Source organism: Haliaeetus albicilla, chromosome 5 (assembly GCF_947461875.1).
Source record: "Haliaeetus albicilla chromosome 5, bHalAlb1.1, whole genome shotgun sequence".
In the NCBI taxonomy this organism is placed as follows: Eukaryota; Metazoa; Chordata; class Aves; order Accipitriformes; family Accipitridae; genus Haliaeetus; species Haliaeetus albicilla.
The window spans coordinates 16,458,369-16,482,627 of record NC_091487.1 but is presented as its reverse complement, the minus strand read 5'-3'; the positions used below and the strand labels follow the sequence as shown (position 1 = coordinate 16,482,627).

The following is a 24,259-nucleotide window of genomic DNA, read 5'->3' as shown; positions in this document are numbered from 1 at the left end:
GTTGGGCACTTTCAAGACGAGTTTGGGTAAAGGTTAAAACCCCTGTTTGGAGGATCATAGGAGTAACCGGTTGTATTTTAAGCAGGTGCATGGAGTAGATTATTTCCTGAGGTCCTTTCCAGCTGTTTCTCTACAATTCTCATGCTCCATAGAATTAAACAAGTATGGAAGTAACTGTGGTTTCAAAGCCTTAATTATTTTGGTTTTCTCATGAAATGATATTTACTATAGCTGTTGCTGCAGATGCAGCGACTGAACAGGCTACATTCACCCTGTAGAGATGTCTACCCAGTGCATGTAAAATTTATCTGGATGCTAAAAGATGAACACTGCTTTGAAGTTACTTTATGGCTTCTGACACATACATCAATACCCTTTCAAAACTTTGGAGGGAGTCCACGAAGAGACAATTCCATTATTTACACAACTGAATTTAAAAATCCTAAAATGACACCACCTCTTTTGGATTTTACTCGTTTTACTTAATGGGTCTCTCGACATAAAAGCATTTTTGGCAGGCACACTCAAGTAAAGGACTGATTTAAACCAGCTGATCTTCTTTTGACCACCACCTGCTGCAACAGGGCAACATTACACTGACAAAAAGGCATACAGTTCACAGTACACAGGATGAAGTACCTACTATTTTTTCTTCCAGATTTTAAAATCCCAGAGCAAAGCTGATTCTCCAGGTACTTCTGCTACTGGCACACACTCGTGTTTCCACTATCCCTGGTTCAGGCCCCTGTAACAGGCTGAAGTAGTAAAAACATGGCCAAATAGCTCAGCCTTGGAGAAGAAACGAACAGGTACATGGCAGAAGGGTGATAAAAATCACAGAAAAACCCCAAACATTTGACACATAAGAACTTAGATTTTTATTATCCTACTTTTTTAGTTAGTGTCAAAGGTTTTTCAGAGCCACCCAATAAAAAAATTCACTGAATTTTCATGCGAAGTGATAACAGCATCTATGAGATACAGGGGAAAGAATAAGAAAAGGAGCAAAATATGTTTATGGTGAGTTGCTGAACAGTAAATTCTGGGGACAAGGAGGAGGGAGAAGTTGAAAATAAAGTTGCAACAGCTAAGCCACAAACAGGCATAAGAATAAGCTGTCGGAAGGTCTCTTCAGCTGCGGTGAGAGAAGGAGCTGGTCGAGTATCTCAAAAAAAGGCCGACGGATTTCCAAGCTGGGCAAGAAAAGCAGGTGCGTGGCCGCCAGGTACGTATCTCGGAGGGTTTGTCTGATGCAGAGGACCTGCACACGCAGCGGAAGCTGAGCTACACCTGCTCCTTAGGATGTTAATTATTTATCCCTTTGCTCTTCAGCCCTCGCCCATCGCCGGCTCCCGACCTGCACGACCGGGTCTGGGGCCTCCCCTCCCGCCGCCGCGACCGCGACCTCCTTCTGCCTGAGCATCCAGGCTTGCCTACTGCCAGTGGGCTACCAAGCGCGACACGGGGCGGGGGGGGGGGGGGACGGGACGGCCGCGGAGCCCTTCGACGCCAGCTCCAGCCCCTGTTTGCCTCAGGGAGCCGAAAAGCTTTGTTTCAGCTCGGGCCAGCCCCGGCCCGGGGGCGATCCCAGGCCGCTCTGGCCCCGGAGGGCGATGCCGGCCGGCAGGCAGAGCGCCGCCGGGGCGGCGCTGGCGAGGGGCCGTCCCGCAGGCGCCGCAGGGCGGCGCGGACCGCCCGCTCCCCGCGGCGGCGGCCGCGGCTCCCCGGCCCCTCGGCCCCCCGCCGCCGCCGCGGGGGCGGACCCAGGCCCAGCCCAGCGCGGGGGCCGGGTCGCCGCCGCCGCCGCCGCCGCCGCCGCCGCCGCCGCCGCCCCCTGGCGGAGCCGCCCGCCGCGCCGCGCCGGGCCGGGCCGGGCCGGGCCGCGGCGGCAGCCGCCGGAGCTGGAACTGGTGCCGGTGTCGGCGCCGCTGCCGCGGCCGCGCCCGCCGCTGCTGGGGGAGGCGGCGCCCGCGCCGCGCCCCCGCGCCCCGCCCGCCCCCGGCAGCAGCAGCGGCGGCAGCGGCAGCCTCAGCACCTCCGCCAGCTCCGCCGGCAGCTCCAGCGGCAGCACCATGGACCTCTCCTTCATGGCCGCGCAGGTAGGGCGCGCCGACGGGACGGGACGGGGCGGCGGCGGCGGCGGCGGCGGCGGCGGCGGCGGCGGGGCGCGCGTCCCCTCTTCTGGTTTTCCGCTCGCGTCCTCCCCGCTCCGAAGTTGCGGCGGCAGACCCGGGCGGCGCCGCGGCGCGGGGAGGGGGCGAGGGCGGCACGAAGAGGAAAGCCGAGGGGAAGCCGGCCCGCCGGAACGGGCGGCGCGGCGGCGGGAGGAGTTGCCGGGCGCAGGTCGGGGCGCAGCACCTGTTGGCGCCGGGCCCCGGGGCGCCGGCCCGGCCGCCGCCCGCTCGCCCCGGCCGCCGCCCGCTCGCCCCGGCTGCCGCCCGCTCGCCCCGGCTGCCCGGCTGGCTGTCCGTGCCGCGGTCGCACCGCCTGCGGGCCGGGGGGGGCCGCGGGAGGCAGCGGCTCCCCTTCCCGCGAAGGCGGGCTGTGAAGAGGAGTCGGAGATGTGCTTTTTCGGGTCTTCTCCTCCCTTCCGTACCGCGTGTGTACGTGCGGCTGTGTTTCTGTAAGTGTGCCTTTGCACACGGAATCTGGCTTGGCGTAGGTAGAAATACTCTTCTGTTTGCATGAGCAAATTGTTTAAATTGCAGCCAAGTTCTGGATCTCAGCTCGAGGCGTGATCGCGGGTATCGGTGTTCAGGGTGCTGATGCTTAATGTACTGAGAAGTATGGAATGGCTATAAGCCACCCAAAGGCAAAAATCATCTTGGTGAATCCCGGCGAATTAGGTTTTTAAACAGTCAAACAGTGCTATGCTTCAGAAAAAAGTCACGCTTACTGAACATCCATTTCATATTTTCCAGGATAATTTCTTCTATTCCTGCAGATACCTAACTGTATGTACGTAATTGGGTTTTTTCAAGAATGATTTGGATCCGTGTCTGAGCTTTTGCCAGAAAATGTCACCCACTGCTTAGAGGTGGAGTAAGGGCCAGGGAGGCCCTTCCACACTGTTGCTGCCTGAGCACCGACTTCAGCTGGAGGTGGTTGCTGGAAACCAAGTCTGACCCTTGCTGCATTGTTCTGTTTCATTAATGCAATGGCTGTTTTGTCGTGTTCCCTTCCTAAAGTCTGCTTCTGAGGGGGGGTCAGGCTCTGCCTTTCTGAAGGTGGCACTGGGCTGTCCAAGAATCTCTTCCATTTGGAGGTATTTCTAAGAAGAATTTTTTTTTTAAGGAAAACCACAATGGGGAGGAGGAAGGCATCATTTCTACCCATTTGAGGTCTTCCTGGGAACTGGAGTATTCAAAGGAAATTTTGTATGTGTCAAATCATTTTCCTATGGTCCTCAGCACAATCAGTGAGCTCCCTGTGTCCATCTTTTGTTCCCTAAGCACTGGGCTGAAGTGGGATGCCCCTGTTGCCCAGAAGCAGAGGTGCAGCACAGCAGCAGGTGGTGTGTGCTGAAGCTGGGACTAGTGCTGCCCTTTCCCCTTCTGTGCTCTCCCTTATTCTTGCTGTCCCATATTCCACATATCTTCTACCCTAATTCTGTGCATTGGAAGAGTCGCAAAGATGGGTGCTTTAGTCCTTTCAGAAAAGTTCCCTGTACAAATATGTCTTATACTTACTAAGGCTACTAATGCAACAATTTACAGTGAATTACGTGCTTTTCTTCCTGATCCTCTGGGGTTGGTTTATTATTTTCCTTTGTCACAACAAGTGACAAAGAGTAATTTTTTTCAGTGTTATTTTGGTGAACTTGGGCTGACTTCCTCGGGCAACATCTTTTTAAGGAAGACAAGTATGTATGTTAAAACCCCGCAGCAGGGAAAGCTACCTGTGGAGCGAGGTTCGCCCTCGCCGACATGGGTGCAGATCTTCTGTCCCTGAGGCAGAAGAGGTAGAAGCCTTCACCGCGTTTCGCCCCCCCGTCCCTCTCTGGACGCCATTCAGCAGCATGGGGATAGGGACAAGCTGCAAGAAGACTGGGGTGCAGTTACACACGATCCTTCCTGTGGCCCAGTGCGCTTCGGGAAGAAAGGGTGGACTGCCTTGGAGCTGTCTGCCAGGAAGCCCTTTGGGTGGTGCGGGGAAGGCGGGAGGCAGTCGGGGCTCCTGGGTGTCTCTCCCAGCAGGGGCATGGGGCTCACTGGGTCTGCACAGCACCTGTTTCACGGGGAACATGGGGGAGTCCTCCGGGGCGTATTGGTGTAATTAACCTTTTATGAGCTGCAGGAGAGGATTTCTTGGGCTCCTTTTCTACTGAAGGAAATGAATCCAGTTGTTAGGTCACTGTGTACAGCGGATGCTACGCTTACCTCTGTTAGTCCCCTGTCACAGGCGTTTTGTACCTTTCTTTCTGAACCGGGCAACCCTTTCCATTCCTGTCACCACAGTGGCATTTAACCCCCAGAGTGTCACTCCTCTAATTTAGGTATTGCTTTCTTTTCCCTGCTATATCTTTTTGTCTTTTCTTTGAATCATCTCTGTGGCATCTCTAGTGGTGTGGTCTATTGAGATGACTTTCAATAAGGGATATGTGAGAACAGAAGAGAATTACTGACCTGCACTCCCTGCTCATAACTGCTTTTAAAGATGCTCTGCTATCACTCTCATTAACATCCTTGTGACCTACAATGGAGATTGCATTTTACCTGATGAATACCAGGTATATTAATACTCTATATGGAAATAGGTAATGCCTAAACTGAGATGCTTGATGGCATAAAAGCAATGGTTACCTCTCAAGTTAATTTAGTTTCTAGAGGGTACTGTAGATTATTTATGTTCCTCTAAGTTGCTTTTGTGTATTATTCTTACCACACCTTTGCACCACTCATTGTGGACCCAAGTTGGCTTTGCTAGATGTCTTGTGAGACACCACAGATGATCTGTACCTTAGAGCCCCTCTGACGCATGCACAGAGACAGAAGGTGTGTGCAAGTTACATTAACACTTTCCACCTCAGTGATACTATAGTGTATTATGGTGGCTTAGAACCTGGCCTCCTCTAAAGTGCACAAGGTGAAAGTGTAAGGCCAGGTAATGCAATAGTTAACAGTGTCTTTGAAGTAGTGTTTTGGTGCATTTGCTAAAATGTTCAGTGGGTGAGAGTTTGCACATCTGGATAACTGTATTGACACCTGAATACGAGGAACCCTACTTTCTAGAAGCATTGTGTATACAAAACTATACAAATAAACTGCAGCTTTCATATTCACCATCTCCCCTCCTTTTTAAGATGTCTGTGAGATGGTTTGTGCCTTGGAGGCCCTGAAGCCATTTCATGTGCCAGCAGAAAGATAAATGAAATGCCCCTTTGAATGATATATTTGATGCTATAGAAAGGAGAACAGGAGATTGTCAGGTAGTAATGCTAACAAATCTGTGCAGTGTAGATACAGCATAAAGATTTAGATGCCCAGCTTAAGCAACCACATCTGAACATCTCAGCTGTAGTACATTGATTAGCTATGTTATGAAGAACAGCTTTTGACCATAACAATTAAATCCGTTGTTAAAGTAAACCTTTTTGCATCTGTGTGTTCGTCAGTAGTCAGTCGTGCAGGCTTGGGTGTCCGCTGTTCTGCGGGTGCTCTAATTGATTTTGGTTAAGGTCAGTTTTGCTAATAAGCATGACTTGCACCTAGTCAAAGCCAATTAGCTAGTACTTTTTTTCATTTTAAATCCATATTTTAATTAAAGTAATCCCGTACACCTCAAGATGCTATGCCAAAGATGTTCAGCCACTGCTGAGCTGTATGACTGGCTCATTTGTGTGTGTTGTTCAGTGATTTCAGAGTGCTCTTGTAGTCTAGGTAACCTCAGAAATAGCCTCTTCTTATAGCTAGAGACTTTTGCTTCCAGCGTAAAAGTCTGGGTTTGGGGGGTGCGGAACACTGGGTCCAAGCTAAGAGCACGCGGTGCTTTTCAGCAGGGGTCAGGGGTTTGCTGCCAGACGGCCAGTGGTGAGCTGCCCCCCTCCCCGCCTCTGACACACTAAAATTAATAGCCGTTTAACAACCAGCTAAAGCGTTTCTGATGGAAAAAACTGTAACAATGAAAATTGCATCTGGATTAATGGGAGCAGGGTTGAAACGTGTATTCAACTTGAAAAAATAGAGGCGCATAGTGGGGAAAAACTGGAAGCTAGAGAAGAAAAAAATGATGTCATGGTCTTCAGTATGATACAAATCGATATGAACTGAACAGCACCTGCAGTCAATAATGCCAGTTATGTGTTTTTCAAGATTTATGTTTGCAATTTAACTTTTCCTTAAGTGATTTCTGTAATTTTTGTTTCATATTGAAAATGAGGAATGGATTTCTTTAATTTGCAATATTTTTATGGTCGGGTATATCTCCATACAGTAAAAATACTATTTTAATTGTCAGATAAATGATCTTTTCTTCTTTTACATATAGAACAGGGAAATGCTAGTAAGAACCTTGGGACCACGGCCATTTCTGTGGATTTTTTTTGGTCTCAGTCATATATAATTTATGTATGAATTATCTGTTGATTCTCCATGTTCAAAAGCTCTTTGTAAACAACTTCTGAGGATTTGAAATACAATAAGTTGAATACTTTGTGTTTAGTTTCAATGATTAAAAGTTGTATTTTTGTAATCTTAAATTTCTATTGTAGTGCTGAGGATTTTTTTTTTAATTAAAAAACCCCGATGACATGCTTCAGGAGCTAGAGAAACAAATGAACAAGATTGTTACAGAAAGTAAAACCATTTAAATAATAAAGATGATTTAAATTTCATTGGTTTTGTGTTCTGTATTACTCTTCCAGGATTTCAGGTCTGATCAGTGATCATTCAGATCACTTTGAGCCTTTCATTGCATTGGCAGTAGTAGTTCAGGTCACTTTCCCCAAAGGACGATGGTGGTCTTTGGTGTACCTCGAAAAAACCCTATAGCTACCTGTAACTGTGTCAGAATAACAAGTCCAAGGCTGCCATGCCTCCACATGAAACATATGTTATTGAGCTATGTAACTTCTGGAAAGCACTGGAATACACAGAGTAAACTGAGTTCATTTAGGACATGTTCAACTTAATACTCATATTTTCGAGAAGACACGGACTGCCCATGTCTATGCTGCAAAGCTGGTGTGGGCACAAAGGGTGTGCTTGGCATTTTTGGACACCCAGCCACCTTAACAGAGATGCTGCAGTTCCAGAAGTCCCAGACATAGGTGCAGTATCCTTTAATTCCTTTCTAATGAGATTTCTGCATGCTAGAGGATGTACAATTAGGATCCGCTGTACTCTGCTGTATCAGCACAGAGGAACCAGAGTGCACGATAATCGTGCTTCTGTTTTCCCAGTTTTTGTTTATGTATTCTCCATCTCAGGGGTCAAGAGGGATTCAAAGCCTTTATTAGCTGTGTGCTCTTTCTGCAGCAAGGTAATCTGAAGGTATTAGCAACAAAAGGGTTTAGATTTTTGGTTTTGGTAGGTTATTCCCACCAGCTCAAAACAGAATCCAGACTACTTGCTCAATGTGAGCTTGTGTGTGTGCCTGCGTGTACCATGTATGTGCCGAGAAAGCTGAATTCACTGCCTGCCTCCAGAGAGAGACAGACCTTTTGGTCATGTTTGTACTTGGAGAAGCTATGCATGACAGTGCTGAATGGGGTGGTCGTTTGGAAGCTTTGACATTGCTGGTAAGCTTACAACTGATTTGTTCTACTTTTTTTCTTTAAAAAGTGTGATTGCCAAAAAATAAGCTCTAAAACAAACCACATGGAGAATCAAGATTTAAAGATGCATGAACCTCTCCTTGTCGAAAGCTGCCTTGATTATAATCTAAGACCTAAGACAAAACCTTTTTGATCCATCACATCCAACATTAATAATGTTAGCGAGGAGGATGTAGGCATTCTCTTACATGACCAGTTCAGTGCTTACTTATGTACAGCATAACAGGGCACTGACCATTATTCCACCAGCTTAGCTTTCTTCCAAAGCTTGAAAGTCATTTTCTCCGGCATCCTTTGATTCCTTCAGAACGTCTTGACCTATAATAATTAGAATCGAAGCATCAGGAAGCTGAAAGAACACATCCGAGTTTAACTAAGGATGTCTCAGATGCTCAAAGTTCAGGCTTAAATCCTGATGCCTCGCTGTGGTATGGCACAGCCACAGGGACCAGCTGCGTAATCCAGATGTTGCCGAAATCCTGTTCTGTGTGCAGAAATCAGTGGTGTCCTCATCCAGGATGTTGCTAGCAGTTGAGGTGAGAATCATTTTCTGGAGAAGTCTTTCTGCTAGCTGCTTGGCGCAACTGCATTAGATTTTTATTAGGGAGGGGAACACAAGGAATCCCTGCACTTTTCTTACCACTGCAGTAACACTGCAGGCCGCATTTCCAAGTCTTGTATGGCAAAAATTTCTGTTCCAGCAAAGCTTTTGAAAATTCTGCAGAGATTTGGGCATACTGGTTTTATAAAGTGTTGTTACTGCACTTTGGAGGAGGCTGTTGTTCCAGGACTGTGTTTGTAATTGCTGTCAAAGATGCTAAAAGCAGTGATTCCAATCTAGCAAAACACTTCAAGCACTTACTGCACTTGGAGCACATGTATATTGTTGCAGTAACATCAGCAGGACTGTCCACTTGCTTAAAATGAAATATCTCAAAGCCTGGCACAGATGGGGCGAGAATGCTTTGCAATTCATAGGAATATGTCCTAGAAGAGCAAGAGGAAACCTACTAGTGGTCATATTATTAATCCAGGGAAGGCTGAGACTATGTGTTTCGGAGTGACTGTATTTCCATCAATTAATAGGATCACCAATTTCTCATAGGAGCTGCTGAATGTTAGAGGAGGAGGATGTGGTAGGAGGGGGGTGGTAGGGAAGGGAGAGTAGGATGTGGCTCACGTGATGCATGTGTTTGTGAAGTCTTGTTATGTGCACCCTTGCACAGGGAAGGTTAAAAGATACTGGAAATAATTTCTTTGTGTCTCGTGCTGATTAACTGTGAGACTAATTCTGTGAAGTGCTTTTTTTTTTTTTTTTTACTCAATTACGTGATTTTCAGCAGATGTAGGCTAAAGAGTTCACAAAGGGACCAGATCACACATATATCCATCTTTGTTGAATGTGGAAGGGAGGTTTTTAAAATGACTGCAGATGGACACATTCACATGCTTTACAAAGATAAAGTGGGAGCCTTTCACAACACAGTTGATGGCAGCAACAGCTGGGGTCCTGTTGTACCCAGAAAATAGCTACAAATGGCAGGTAAGAGGAATGAAGACTGAAGCAGCACTATATTCATGCCAAACATCTTGCTTGTTCAGGTGCCTGGTATTTCTTTAGCAGTAAGAGCCCAGGACTGTTGTATACTGAGCAGTAATGCTCTTGGCAGACTTGATGAGAACTGAATTGCTGGGTAGCAACTGGGTAGCCCAATGGTACTGGGTTGTTTTGGGTTTTTTTAAAGCTTTTTGCCTAATCTAGGCTGATTTTCTCAATTCGTCGATGAGTTGTAAACATGGAGGTGGAGGTCCTGTTTTAAGTTTTGTTTGAAATGGGATGGATGCTGGCCAGTAGGAAGCTAGTTTCACCACTTTCCTAACCTTATTCCCACACCGGGCAAAAGCCAAAAAACTCCAAATGATTCGAAGGGTTGCATGGGAGTTAGTAAAGCAGCGTGATGCTTTGGTGACTGTTGGTACACCATCAAATTAAATCCTTGATCAAAGAAAACATTAGAGCATTCAAATGAAGTGCAGTGATGTGGAAAGAAGAAAATTAGAACAGCAACCCAAGTAAATTCAGCAGTGACCTGCTCTGTTAGCTTGCTACGTCTGTCTGCTGGGACTTACTTTCCTTGAAGGTATTTTCTGTCATGAATTGCACTGTCTGCCTAAGCCAGTGAGGTCTGTTGGAGTCCTGTCTGTTGTTTCGGCAGGCTTCTTGGTTTGATGAGTGTAGTATCCTAAACGGGATTAATGTTAACCCCTTCCACTGTTCACAGGGGCGATGAGCTTTAAAGGTGTCTTTTGAAATAGTGATGGCTCTCTGTTGTGGTTTTAAGCAATTTTTTCCAGTGGATACCTGCTCAAGTGTGAAAGGAAGGTCCTTGAAAATTGGTTGTAACCTGATGATAGTCATGTCACCCATCAGTGGCTTGATCTACTTTTCGTGGATACATTAGGAGTCGCTCCATTTCCATGGAGTAGCAGCAGGATAAATGCAGTGGACGCTTTTGGCAAACATGATCCTGACATTGCATATGCAAGTTGTTAGCACTTTGGAACAAAAAGGGTCAAAATTAAGTGTGTGAACAACTTGCCATCTATTTTGAAGGTGCTGAGTGGCCAGAGTGTGCTCTCCTGTCCTCTCTGGTGCTGCAGTGAACAATACCTGTCCCTCCATTGAGCAATGAATAGGAGAAAAACCCATGGCCAGCTGCGATGCCAAGACCAGGAGTGCTGGTCACTTGTTGAACGTACGCTCTGCAGCTTTGGAAGGATTACAGGGAGCAGGGGCAACACAGGGTGGAAGATCTCTCCCTGCAAATATGACCATGTGGTGTGTACATGACAGCCAGAACTGATGCCGTTAGTGGTAGTCACTACCCACCCTTTCTCTCGCTGGCTCGCACACCCACACAGTGCTTTCAGGTCTGTCTCACAGCACCGGCTGTTTGAAGTGACATGTAGTCTTATGCTGAATCTTCAGTCTTTCTGTTCTGAAAGCTGAATTCCACACTCCTTGTAGCTGCCAGAACCAAAACCTGCCAAGCAGCAGCTAATTAGAAAACATTAATGTTAACAGTCACTTCAGAAAAGCTCAGCACCTCTTTGCAGCGAGCTGTTGCATACAGGGCCAATTTCTTTTGTTTTGCAAAGAGATTATCTCCAGTTTGGAAATGTTTTAAAAAATAATTAAAAAGAAAGCTTTTAACCTCAGCTGGTTCTGTTTGTTGTAATTTTGCTTGTAAGCCTTTCAAATGTTAGGAAAAGGGGAACAGTCTAGGAGTGAGCCATGCATGGCTAAACCAAAACCAAACTTCCATCGACTTCCACTGTGGCTTTTTTTTTTCCTGCCAAAACAACTGGATGAGCATTTGCAAGATGTGGGAAGGTGTGCTGGGTCCTGCGACTGATAAAAGCTACCAGCCCCACAGAGTCGCTACATGGAAGGAGAAAGGACAACCATGTTGCTTCAGCTGATGCATGTTGAGGTGTATGTTCAGAGAGAAAAAGTAACAGTCAAACTGATGAGGAAACAAAAGTATTAAATGTAAAGTTTTAAAGGACTTCTGAAAGTGCAGCTGAACCCAAGGACTTGGAGCAGCTGATCACACTTAAATTCTCTCAGCCCCCAATTAAGTGTATGCTTAAAGTATGTGAGTAATCCTCTGAACCACACCTCTGTTTAAATGAATTATATAATTAAGTGCCTTGATAGTCTGCAATAAGTGACAAAGCATTTTGAGGTATCCTAATTCCTTTTCTTTAAAAGTGAGCTCCACTTGAAACAAGTTGGGTTACAGCTTTTGTCTTTCTGCCTTACCTTCCTTGATGCACGTTTTTATGGACTTTTTTTCAGTGGTTGTCTCCCCCCAACTTTTCTCTTGTATGCATGTATAAACTGTTTCCCTTCCAACTCAGGCATGGTGTCCTTTTTGGGTATCTGCTTTCTACGTCTCTTGTATCCTTCATCCTTACCTTTTGTAAACTATTTTAGCAGCTATTATTGCACCAGCTCAAGTCCAAATCCTACAGAGATTTAAGCTTAGATCTGGAAGAAAGGAGGCAAAGAGCAAACATTTCTTCTGTTTGGGGACAGGAGATGCAGGTGGAACAGAGCAGCGAACTAAAATGCTACAGTCGCTGAAGGTGTAAGCGGCACAGCAGAAACTTTCTCAGTTGTCTTACTAAAGACAGAAGCATGTTAGTATGTCGGCATAGTCTTTACTGGGCTGCAGGTTAGTGAAAATTGAGTGGCGCTAGATGTAGAATCTAAACCCCCAGGACTGGAAATGTCACCCTCTCTGCCCTGTTTTGTGTTTTGGTTGTTCTCCAGCTGGAGCAGAGCAGTTTACAACCTCAAGCTGAAAGTTCTGGATTCTCTTGTCTGGATGAGGAACCCAGCAGTCACTTGGGAGAAAAATACCGAAAATGCATTCACAAACACTCCTCTCTCTTTGTCTGTCCCATGATATCCCTCCCCCCCCCAAGATCTGGAGGAAAACTGTATCGAATACATGGTTATTAACATTAAGGTGTGGCAAATGGTTGTTGTCCTGTAATAGGATCCAGGCTGTGAAATGGTTCATTCTGTGTTGGTCTCTGAGCCATCTGATTGAGCATGCTGTGAAACTGTGCAGATGGGTAAGGCAGTGAAATCCTGCACTAATTTGTTGTCAGGGTGGCAGATGTTTTATTCTCCTGGTGTGTTCTCTGGCATTTCTCACGGACATGAAACAGAAGCAGAAGAAATTGAATTGCTGTGCTCGCTCTCCCTTGTTCTCCAAGGTAGTTTTGCAACTCGTTTCTCCTGTAATCTTATGAAGTGTGAGAAGAGGTATGTACCTCCTGACTTGTCTTACAACTGTGCTTTATGCTTGCACAGGTAACCTTCTTTACCCATCCAGCTGTAGTTTTCAGCATGGGTGGTTTTCATGGTGCATCTCTTGCTTATCGCTTTAGTGTACTTAATACCCTTAACGGTGCTTTAAAGATGAGCGTTTGGATGAGTAAATAAACAATCCTGCCTCTAAAATATTTGTCTCCTGACCTCTGGTCTGGGCAGTACATAACTGGCAGAAAAGGAGAGTATGGAGAAGGCAGAAGACAACATGCTGATGTAAGCTGCTGTCTAGGCTGCCATGATAGCAAGACCTTGCTGTTCCTTAAAGCCTTTGGGTGCCAGCGTATGCCACAGGGAATGCTAAGGAAGCGAAGGGAAATGGGAGACAGCTAGCAAAGGTAGTTTTGGCCAAACTCTGTCTTCCTTGAGCATGCAGCATTGTATCATTTGAATTGATGTAGTGAATGCTGGCTGGCCAGCTCCTGGGAGCCAGCTCATTGTTTCTAGAACTGTTGGCTTTGGAAATGGCAAAGCCAACAGTTATTAAAAGTCTTAAATTCAGTTCTAGAAGAGGATAAATGGAATTAGGAGGGTCTCTTCTGAAATGAAAGTTGGTCTTGTCTTGCCACCTGATCTTTGCCATTAGAAAACTAACCATATAGTTTATGCTATAAGCTTAGCCTTGCCTAAGCAAGGGTATAAATTCATTGATACAAACAGATTCAATAATTTTTTTAGTGTTAGCTTTTCTAATTAAAAAAAAAAAAATTATTCCGTACCTTGTACAGCACATAGGCTATGAGGGTAATTCAGCTGGACTCTACCACATCCATGGTATCTTTTTTTTTACAGAAATATGTAACATTTAGGCTATGGGTGCATCTCCATACTTATTCTAGAGATCTCTGGAAGCCTACAGTATAAGCAGTGGCTGGGCGTATACTGTCAATTTGGGTGAGACATGACTGAGACATTGCACCCAAACACTGGGATCGTCTGTGGTGGCTGGACTCTGTCCTGCAGGACTGTGGCGTGACCAGGCAGGAGAGGACTGTAGCCGCAAGCTGCTGCGTGTCCAGGCTGGGCCAGCATGGGCATGCACACTTGGGGTGGCAACCAGAGACAGTATGGCTGTGTCTGTCACCTGTGGGTGGCTCCAGGCTACTGCTGTATTTCAGTGTCGTTGTCCAGCTGCTACATCCAGCAGTGACTTACCACTTACTCAGTTCAACTTCTAATGAGATCTTCATTCTCATAAACTTCAAAACTTCTTATGAACAGTGTAAAGTTTCACCTGCAAATAAAGGATACGGAGAGGGAGGCAGGACTTCCCTGTGATGCCATGGAGGAGATAAACTTCTTGGTGAAAATCGACTCCCAATTTGGCGCTTCCTCAGTGGGGAAGCTTAAACTGGCCATGAGTTGCAGAGGCAAATCAGCAAATCCTTCTTACGCTGCGTGTGCACGGTCAGGTGGCCCAGTGGGTAATATTCGCAGCATCCCTTGAGTTCTTCTGGATATTGATGAAGGTTTTCTTTACAGCTTTAAGCTTACAGCCTTGCCTTTTGGTACTGGATTCGTGACTATCAAGCTCTAAGATTTTGTTTTATTTTTTTAGCTATGATGTCATTTCCTTCAAAATGAATCTAGCAGGTGATCTTATTGAAGTTTGGAAAACTAGGACTGTCAGACTCTGTACCATTTCAATAAAGCTGGACCAGGTGGCAGAATAGGGTGTGCTCTTCTCCAAAAATGAGCAGCATCTCTCTGAGTGCTGATTTTGACAGAAACCCCAGTGTTGGGTTAAGGGTGATACAGCTCATGTATAACTCTTTGCCTGAGGATCTTACTATGCTCCTGTCAGTCCTAGTGGCCATCTCGTTCCTGCCTGTCTTGCAGGAGGAGCAGAGCAGTGACAACAGAGGAGATGCTGCAGCTGTCACACCTATTTACAGCTTCTCAGTCACTTGAGGTGAGAATAAACAAACACAGTATTCATGCGGTTGCATGGTTAGCAATTTATTTTTAAAATCAGTCACTTGAAAAATATCAAGGCACAAGTGAAACGGCTCTGTCAGCACTTTCTGTGTGGTCTGCAACCTAGTGCTTGACCTGAGGGATTCCCTCTGTTTCTGTTAATTTAATATAAGAGTTAAGGTAAAGGTCACATCCTTACCCAGTGAAAGCATATGTTTCTCCTCTGAGTAAAGTTGTACTGAGATGGGATGTGGCTCTCTAAATGCAGGAACATACTGATTCTTGTCTGCTGCTGCCATTTTATTCCCTGATTTTATTACCCACTCTGCAGTGATCAGTAATTATCTTGCATGTAAGCGAGTGATATTTACTGTAAAAAAAGGCTGAGTGAATTCATAGTTGGGCAAATGTTTAAAGAAATAACAATTAGAGATAGCTTTCCTGTTTTGTTTGAAAACACTGAGGGGGGAAAAATTGAAAATATAAACATTTTCTCTTTGCTAGCCAAGAAACAAATGCTTGAGCTCATATCTTCCAGCATTGCATCCCCAGAAATGTGGGCATGAAAGTGATTGTATTTAGTCACTAAATCTTTATTAAAGTCAAGCAATGGCTGGCAGTAGACCATTTGTAAACAAAGCAGTTAGTCAGGAAAGTTGACAGGATTAAAATCTGTGGTCTGTTTTTGGGGCTGAAGTGGGACAATCCCAGATAAACAGAAGGAGGACGAGCCCCTAATAACCCACACAGACACAGTATTTGGGGACATGGATGTTGCATTCTGGTTGTCCTTCTATCTCTGCTTTCCTGCTCCTCAAAGCTACAGAGGGGACCGCACAGAACAAGCATCTCGTGGCAGGAGCTGTAGATGGCTTGGAGATGAGAGCAATCATCCCTTGAGTTGTAGCAGATTGGTTACACGGTCAGATCATTGGTAATTGCCCCTCAGCAGCTGGCTCTTGGAGATGTACTCCAGTACAGTGGCTGCTGCAAAGGCTGTGGTCGGTGTTCCTAACTGGGACTTACTGGTCCCTTAGGATCTCACCTATTGGTCTGTTTCTGAAGTATGTAGGAAACGGCGTGATTGTGTGTACTTACAAACTTAACATGGACAGCGTTTTCAGGGACATGACCTCAGAGCTGTAATGAAATATCTCGTGCTTCTTTGCTCTCATTTTGGGAGGCTTCATCTCTGCTGCTGCCACCTTGCTTTAACATGCTGATTAACGCCTAATTCCTGAGTGACAGCAGCATGTCGTAGTGCTCGAATAGCTCTGCCACCATTTGACCCTCTATTGTCATGGCTCTGTGTGGTGGTACTGTTCCTTTCCTGCCCGCCTCATCAGCTAGTACCACATTAAGTTGGGTGCTTGTCACTTAGAACTGCTAAGGGATGTATTTATTCAGTAACATGTCCCATGTAGGATCCTGTGCATGGACGTGGTACCTCCTGTTGTCATTCCTAGTGGTTCATCAATAGCAAGCTCTGCATTTCCCTGGAGGCACCAGATTGTAGCTTCCAAAACACAGCAGTCTGCATGTTTGGGCTTTTTCTTCTCCCACTCACATTCTTCCTCCTGTTTTTCTAAATAATCATAAAGCAGACTTACTTTAGCGAGTACAGGCATTGCTGGAACCAGTGCTTCAAGCAGCACAACTCCCATTCATCTTTTGAATGTGCTACCATTTTTGCTGTAGGAGCATTTATTTCATATGCAATCTGGGCTACATTTATTTTTGTAGGTCCAAATTCAACTGTGGGCTGTGCTGCCCAAACCCAGCACTGGATTTCTGTTGTGGCAACCATCAGTAAAACCCTGAATCCTCCCGAATGGGATTTTATTATTTTTTTTTTAATCTATTTCACAGAAGCCACTAGATAGCCTCCAAATCTGTTCTTTGGAAAATGTGACAAATTCACAAAGAGACTGGTTGATGGGAACAATTGCTGTTAAAAAGCAGGAGGCAAAATGGGGCATATGTGCATTCACATCACGTAAACCCGATGCCTACCAGTGGGAGCCTGTACAAGCTTTCCTCCCTGCCCAGGCGAGCCTGGCAGCGCCAGGATGCCGCCTGACCTTATTGCCACGTAAGGACAGGGTTAGCCCTGGCTGTGTTGCCGGTGTGGAGGAGCAGACAGCTCCTCATTCGTGTATCCCAGGCAGAGCGGTGGCCCCTGAGCACTGAGGAGCATGTGTGGAAGGAAGAAAGCTGCTAACAGTGGTGGTAAATCCTGTTAGTCCTTCAGTTTCGATGCTCTTGCCTCAGCAGCAACACAAAGGAGCTCTCAAGTCAGTGAAGCTGACAGAAAAGAGTAATTGCTTTGTGGATATCCTTCTTTGCGCGAGCTTTCTTTTGCCAAAGCAGTCTGAGTTCACATGCTTCTTCATTCACTTGTCAGGCAGTTCTCATGAGCACCCAAGTCAGCCCTGTGACTGGGAAAGGGCAGCCTGCTTGCAACTGTTCTCAACTGTCTGCTGGTATTCCCCTCCTCTTCTATCAGTGCGGCATTTTGTTTTTATCTCAGTTACAAAATCTCATGCTATTGCATATGCATGTGCTTTCAGATCTGGATTTCAGAAGCATGCATTTAGATCCAGTTTTCATGCTTCGATACGTTACAAGGACTCCATTTGCATAGTCCATTTCAGGTTGTTAGTCTGTGTTTAGATTTTTCACCCTGTCAGTGAAATTACAATTGTCTTTATACATGGATGTCAAGGTGGGCTAAAGATTATTTTTTTTTCCCCTTTCCAGGCCTTCTCTGATCAAATGATAATTGTTTGTAGCTGTTCTGCACCTCCCCACTCCATCTTTTAAATCAAGTCCTCTGAGCAGCAAGTTCAAGTTAACCAGTAAGAGTTTGTAGTTGGCTAGGTGAAAGCTGAGGTCGTCTGGCATGTTTTCAACAAATGCATAAGTCTTAAGGACAGAAATTGCATGTCTGTGCTGGCTCCATGTCTTTGGAGAGGGTAGAAAAAGATCACGTGTGGGATACAAATGAGAGTGTCTAAAAAGACGTGGTTATTGCCTTGAACTGAAGTCAGTACCTCTATGTTGTGTGTCAGATGTGCTTGGAGTGGTTTGGGTCCAGTTAGCATTGGTCTGGTTTAGATTAATTTCTTTTCACTTTCAGTATCTTTATGGCAAAAACAGGCAGATTTAATTCATCTGAAACCATGATGCAAAATAGCAGTTCATTTTTTATTAAAATTATATTTAATCTTGCTGGTAGCTTGTTTTTCTTCATACCTTTTTCACTTGACAGAACAAGATGGCCAGCAGATATAAAGGCTATCACCTGGAAGAAACTTTCTTAAATGTGCCTTTCATGCTTATTAATTTCTGAGCTCTGAAGACTAGTGCATCGGTGTTGTGCAAGTCAAGCATTTACATTTATACTATGATACAATGCAGCATCATTACGGTCATAGACCTGCTTTGATGTGAGAAGTATCCTTTCCTTATCTTATTCAGCACTTTGTGTAAAACGTTTGATTTTTCACTGAGATGTTGTTAGTAGCAACTGAAACATTTATCTTAGTAACATCATGTCTCTTAATCAACAAAAGATCACAGTAACCTTTAGAGAAAGTAGAGTACATCAATATCCCTATAATTCACTCCACCAATGTCAGACTTTCCATGCATAAAATCTTGTTTGCATTTCTGAAAAGGAAAGAAATATGTCATCATTTAAATTACAGGCTTTAATGAAGGCTTAAAATTAAAATAATATGGATCAGATAATATTTTAAGGCTGTCAGCTCATACTTGGTTCATCTTGTTCTGTCTCTAGATGCCCAAGTACAGTTGGCAGATGCTGATGCTGCATTTTCTTGCTTTTTCTAATGTCATAACTAGAGATCAACGGGTCAGCTGTGCACTTTTCAGCCCCAGAATGCCAGGCAGCCTTTGACCAAAATCACTCATGGTCTAAGTAATTGAGATGGATCAAAGGCAGGAGAACCGGTATTAAGTAGAGGAATTGGAAAGATAAGAGGGGAAATAGAGCCGGATGAAAAAAATGAGGGAAAATAGAAGTATAAGGAGAGCAGAGAAGGAGAGATGAGAGTGAGATGGGAGAAAGGATACAAGATGAAATGTGACTGAAGTGCAGATAATAGAATCATAGAATATCTCAAGTTGGAAGGGACCCATAAGGATCATTGAGTCCAATACGCTGCTCCTTGCAGGACTACCTAAACCATATGACTAAAAGCATTGTCCAGATCCTCATTGAACTCTGACAGGCTTGGTGCTGTGACTACTTCCCTGGGGAGCCTGTTCCAGTGACTGACCACCCTCTCAGTGAAGAACCTTTTCCTAATGTCCAATCTGACCTTCCCTGATGCAGCTTCATTCCATTTCCTCATGTTCTGTCGCTGGTCACCAGAGAGAGGAGATCAGCACCATCCCCTCTGCTGCCCCCCTTGAGGAAGTCGTAGTCTGCCAAGAGGTCACCCCTCAGCCTTCTCTTCTCCAAACCGAACAAACCAAGTGACCTCAGCTGCTCCTCATAAGTCTTGCCCTCGAGACCTTTCACCATCTTGGTCATCCTCCTCTGGACATACTCTAGAGGAGTTTGTATACATATATAGTTTGATGTCCTTCTTATATTGAGGCGCTCAAAACTGCGCCCAGTTTTTGCTCTGGTTCCTCAGTTTGATGTGTTTCAGGACGCCCAACCTGAATAACTTGGGGGATATTAGCTATGTTTGCTGGTCTTCACTGCTTGATTGTAAGGCTGTTTGCTCTGGCACAAGTCTTTTGGGGAATGGCTGTTTTCTTTTTCCTCTAGCTTAACCCCGAGAGAAGACAATGGTGCAAAGAATTGACGTGAGGCAGTTACCTTTTGTAATGAGGGCATTTCCCCTGCCGTAGCCCAATCATGGCGTTTTCTGAAGAGAAGAATAAGCATGCCCTTGTATTTTAGCCTCTTGGTGAAAAGTGTTCAACATCAGCCTTTGGCTGATCTGAAGAAAAAAAATCTATAGTTATACAGAGTTAGTCTCCTAACAGATGTAGGAGAACAGCTTGCTAGATTTTCAGTTTGTTCAGTGTTGTGAAGCCACTGGTTCATTAGGGCTGGTGAAACAAGCTATAGATGAGAATGATTAAAAATTAACATCAGAATATCACTAGTCTATTATGGATCAAGACAGATTTGGAGTTAGAGGTGAGCTGAACACTGGTAATCCTTCAGAGAGTCATCAGCTGGTCTTGTGGTGGACACTGAACAAGTACAGAAAACCCTGAAGAGCTTACAATCAAAACAGACAAGGCAAGAACGAACTTAACATATGAATCGGAGGGAAGGATTAAGGTCCCTGAAGAAAATTAGTTCCACTTTTCCTTTTTTTCCTGCTTCATTTTGCAAATAATCAGATTTGCAACACAGATCTTGTTGTGACACACGCAAATCCTGACTGTCTGCTTTTGCTGCTGTCCTCTGCATGTGAGCAGATTCTTGCTCAAAGCCCATCTCATTTGGAGTCTTTACAGGCCAAGATCAATTGGCAGCCGGTGCTTGGTTCCAAGTAATAGATGAGGATTTTCTTGATACAAGATGTACTGTACTTTTCATTGAAAGGTGCCAGTTCATTCTGAAGTCAGATTGACCCAATGATATTTCCTCAGTAATGAGTCATACACTCTAATGCTTTCTAGAGATTTTTTTCTCTCTCTTTTTTTTTTTTTCTTTTTCTCTATCAGGTCAGCAAGACTGGGATGAATTGGTAATGTTCCTTTTTTTTCTTATGGTACAACTGTAAGGAGCTTGAAACACAAAGGATGGGTATTGGTCAGATTTACAGGGAGTGTGGGTATCTATGGACAAGGGGTACTGGTGGGATTTTCGAAGCAGAACTTCAGCTTTTCTGCAGCTCCTCAAAGAGCAAGCACTTTCTCTTTGGGGAAACGCAAGTGGTGCCTGTGTAGTGGGATTACAGAGGGAAATGGGTCCTAATGGAAGGATAGAAGTGGGAGCTTACTCTTCTGCTATGGCTTGGTTGTTCACTAGTCTGCCCCTTCTGTCTCTGGGGCTGGCATGCAAAATCCAGGCTCTGCTTTCACCTTGGAGATGGTGGCACTGGTTTTGTTGTTTCAGTGCTGGGGGGTAATTTAGGAAGAAAAATGCTGCTGTGGGCAGAGCTGCAATACACAGACAGGATCCCTGCTTGGTATTTGAAGAACATGTTTAACATCAGTGACCCTTATGTGTATGTGGGAATTGGCGTGTTAGTCCCTCTTTTCACACTGAGGCTCTGTCCACCCACAGAATTGAAGGAGAGGGACAAAAGTTTTTGCTTCTGTTTCCTCTTCCTTCTCTATTTAAACTGTAAGAACAAGAAGCTGCTCTTGATAAAATTGGATGAAACAAGGTTCCTGACAGCAGTGCTGCTTAACTCATGACTTGAGCTCCATTTTGATGTGTTCTCATCTTAGCTGGGAAGATACAAGCTTGAGAAACATGGCCTTGGACTGGAGAATGAGTATATTCATTTCCCATCTCATTCTTTGTAGATCTTGCAACAGAACGTTGAAGTTGACCAAGGCCCACTGTAAAATCTTACAGGGCTCATATCTGAAGTAATTAGACTCTCTTAAATTTCTGGGGAGGGGGTTTACTCTGGGCCAACGTGAAGTACACAAGGCATATATGACTTCCCAACAGATCGCCTTCCCCTGCACATGTTTGTGATGTACCTGTTCTTTCTGCCCCCCTCCCTATCTGTGTCTGTCTTCTGGTATCACTACCTCCTGTTATTCTTTCAGCAGTATGTGATGATCCAGAAACCCAGACCAGATAGTGAGGAGGAGCAGCACACTGTGGCTTCCCAAGCCACAGTCAGGAGGGCCATTGCTTTTATATGCAGAGGCTGTAACAGGCACCAGCACAGTCTGACGATTATTCCTCTTCCTGAAACAGCGTGGCACAATCTGGTTCTTACCTCCATCACAGTACGTGAATATCCCTGTTGGATGAAGCAGGGTGTTGGATTTTGTGAATATTCTTTAGTTGTGTCTTGTCGGTTTTGCCTGCAAGCATATAAACCCTGCAGCCCTCTGAAATCAGTGACATGATTGTGTATGACAGTCATTAGTGGGTGAAACAGAAATCTGTCTGTGAGCATCTGTTTTGAGGGAGCCAAATATAATTAAAGTTTAACCATGCTGCATTTGCTCTTTTATTTACTGGGACCCAGTCCTCCTTCTTAGGGATCACAGTCACAATTCTTGTCCTTCTGAGGAGTTTGACTTGCTGCTTTTTGTTGTTGTATGTGTGTTTTATCTAAGTGTGTTTTGTATCACAGGCTGGGTCAAACAGGTATGTTCAGAGATTCACTTCAGGATAATGAAACTCTACCATCCTCAATGTCTTCAAGATTTTCCCATAGGGAATCCTTTCTGATTTCAGGTTGTTCTGAATGGGAGGCACTACACTGCTGTGTTTCCTAACAGATCAGGTGAAAAAATGACAGGTGTGATTTTTTAATTTTTTTTCTGCTTATAATTCCCCAAAACTTATATTATTGCAGTAAATGTCAATATAAAACTAATGCAAAGAGGAGAACTAGATTCAATGAATCCACTGCTTTGATTTTCTCATGCATAGAGCAGACATGGATATGCCATGCATAGGTAAAGGATATCTGACAGCAGTTGGTTGCTTACACTGTATTGACTCTTGGTATGAAGAGCCACTGATAATTCTGATTACTAGTTATAGTTATAAATTAATTACTGTAGTTGAAATGCCTAGGTAAGACTGGGACCTCACTGTGGCAGGCTTTGTGTAAACTAAAACTAAGTGACACTACAGGGAAGGTCAACCGTTCTGCCAAAAAACCCCTGAACTTTTGTTCAGAAGAACTTCATGAAGAAGTAAGACAACAACAACAAAATAATAATGAAAGAAGCACAGAGAAATGTACGTTTCTGAAGGTACTGACTCAGGCAATAGCAAGGATGCAAATAAGAGCTTCTTGATGAGCCTGCTTGCCCATGGTGCCCAGTATGTCTCAAACTATTTTTCTCCAGTGGGGTGGCTGTCTACAATCACTAGTGTTTCTGCTTTGAAGCCAGTAGAACTTTTCCACTGGCTTCTACAAGCTCTCTAGATTGTACTGTAGTGGAATGTGGTTTGGAATTGGCCTGAAACCACATCGTATTCATCTCTTAAATTTGGTTTGTTTGTTTGACTGACTTAACTTGATTTCATACCAGCAATCTGGAAATAAAAGGTTCAAGAGTGATTCGCATGTTTCCCATACAAGCCAAGCCTGGAATATTTTTCTAATATTTTATAATTTCCTACTTCCGTAGGTCACTTGTTCCTGAACTGAGCTGGAGCTTATTTTTATGTGGTGAATCTCTAAGCTGGGCAGTTGTCTTGCACTGATATACTGCATTTTGTCAGTTATATTTCCATGATGCTGTTTGAGCAACAGGATGGATTAAATGCATTTTTGTTCTGTAACTAATTCTATGTACTTGCCAATAAACAAATAACGTCTTTCCTTAACTTAGAGGAACTTCAAGTAATGGTAAACCACAGATGAAAGGAATTATGTTCTCCTTTAAGGATGCAATGCAGAGATCGATTTTGTACAGTCTTCCCAGTCAGGGAGTATATTAAGGCATGATTTCCAGTTTATTTTCAAGGGAGAACTGGATCAGGTATTGAATGAGCTAGGAGGAAAGCACTCAGAGCAGCATCTGTGCTTTTACAGAGTGCAAAGATCTTAGGCCTTGGAGAAACTTTGCATAAAAGATTGTCTTGAGTTCAGACCTACCAACAAATATGTAGAAAACATTGTTTTATTTGGAAAGTTTTAAACTTTCTAACTTGATCTTATTTTAACTTGAGTGAACATGGTCATCTGTTTATTATGGTCATCTATTTGTTATTGGATGTTGCTTTTATCCCTTTGACTATGCTTTCAGCATACAATCGTTCATATTACAAAAGGACTCATGATTTGCAGGGCACTTTCAAAATGACAAAATGCAGAATTCCTTTAAAGAAATGATAATTTATTTTGAAAAATCCTTCCCTTTTTCTCTGCTATTCCTTGTATTATTAGTGTATTGATTTAGTTACACTTAAGATAGGTCTGTGTAGATAGTTTCAGATGTCTGTCTGTCTGTCTGTCACTTTTTTACTGCAAATCTAAGGCCTTGAATGTAATAATGGGAGTAGGAAATATGTTTCTACCAGTACCTAACAAGGTAAAAATTTCTCGTATAAACCTGCAAATGAGCACTGTGTGCACTCCCTCAAGATTAAGTACTTACATTCCCATATATTGCCAATGGAGAGCAATAGGCGTCTTCCCAAGAGAGATCTTGGTGTCCAAGATTAAATTCCTAAATTTACCTCCTTTTGACTGGATGGTGAGTTTGAGAATGTTTTTAGGGAGACTGCTTCTGAGGGTGCAAACCAGATGAAGTGAACCTCTCTGGTTTTTTTGCTGATGGCTTTAATTGTTTCTTGGGGCATCTCTTGCAATCATTTTTCATTGTGACTTTTCTTCCTGAGCACTCAGTACCTTATTGTGTAATGGATTTATTCATGCAAGACACAGAATGGTGGTGTGGGATGCTTAAGTCTTGTGGAGATATTTTTGAAATGAAGATCTTCAAACCAGCATTCG

General features: G+C 44.4%; 1 protein-coding gene across 1 annotated transcript in view; it reads left to right on the top strand.

Annotated features, from left to right (window-relative positions):
• The first annotated feature begins 1,613 nt into the window (after positions 1–1,613).
• Positions 1,614–24,259, top strand: part of C5H14orf132 (chromosome 5 C14orf132 homolog) — a 42,923-nt gene continuing 20,277 nt past the window's right edge. The window contains exon 1 of the mRNA XM_069782991.1: positions 1,614–2,099. Within this exon, the coding sequence (XP_069639092.1) occupies positions 1,614–2,099 (486 nt within the window). The remainder of the gene's footprint in view (positions 2,100–24,259) is intronic.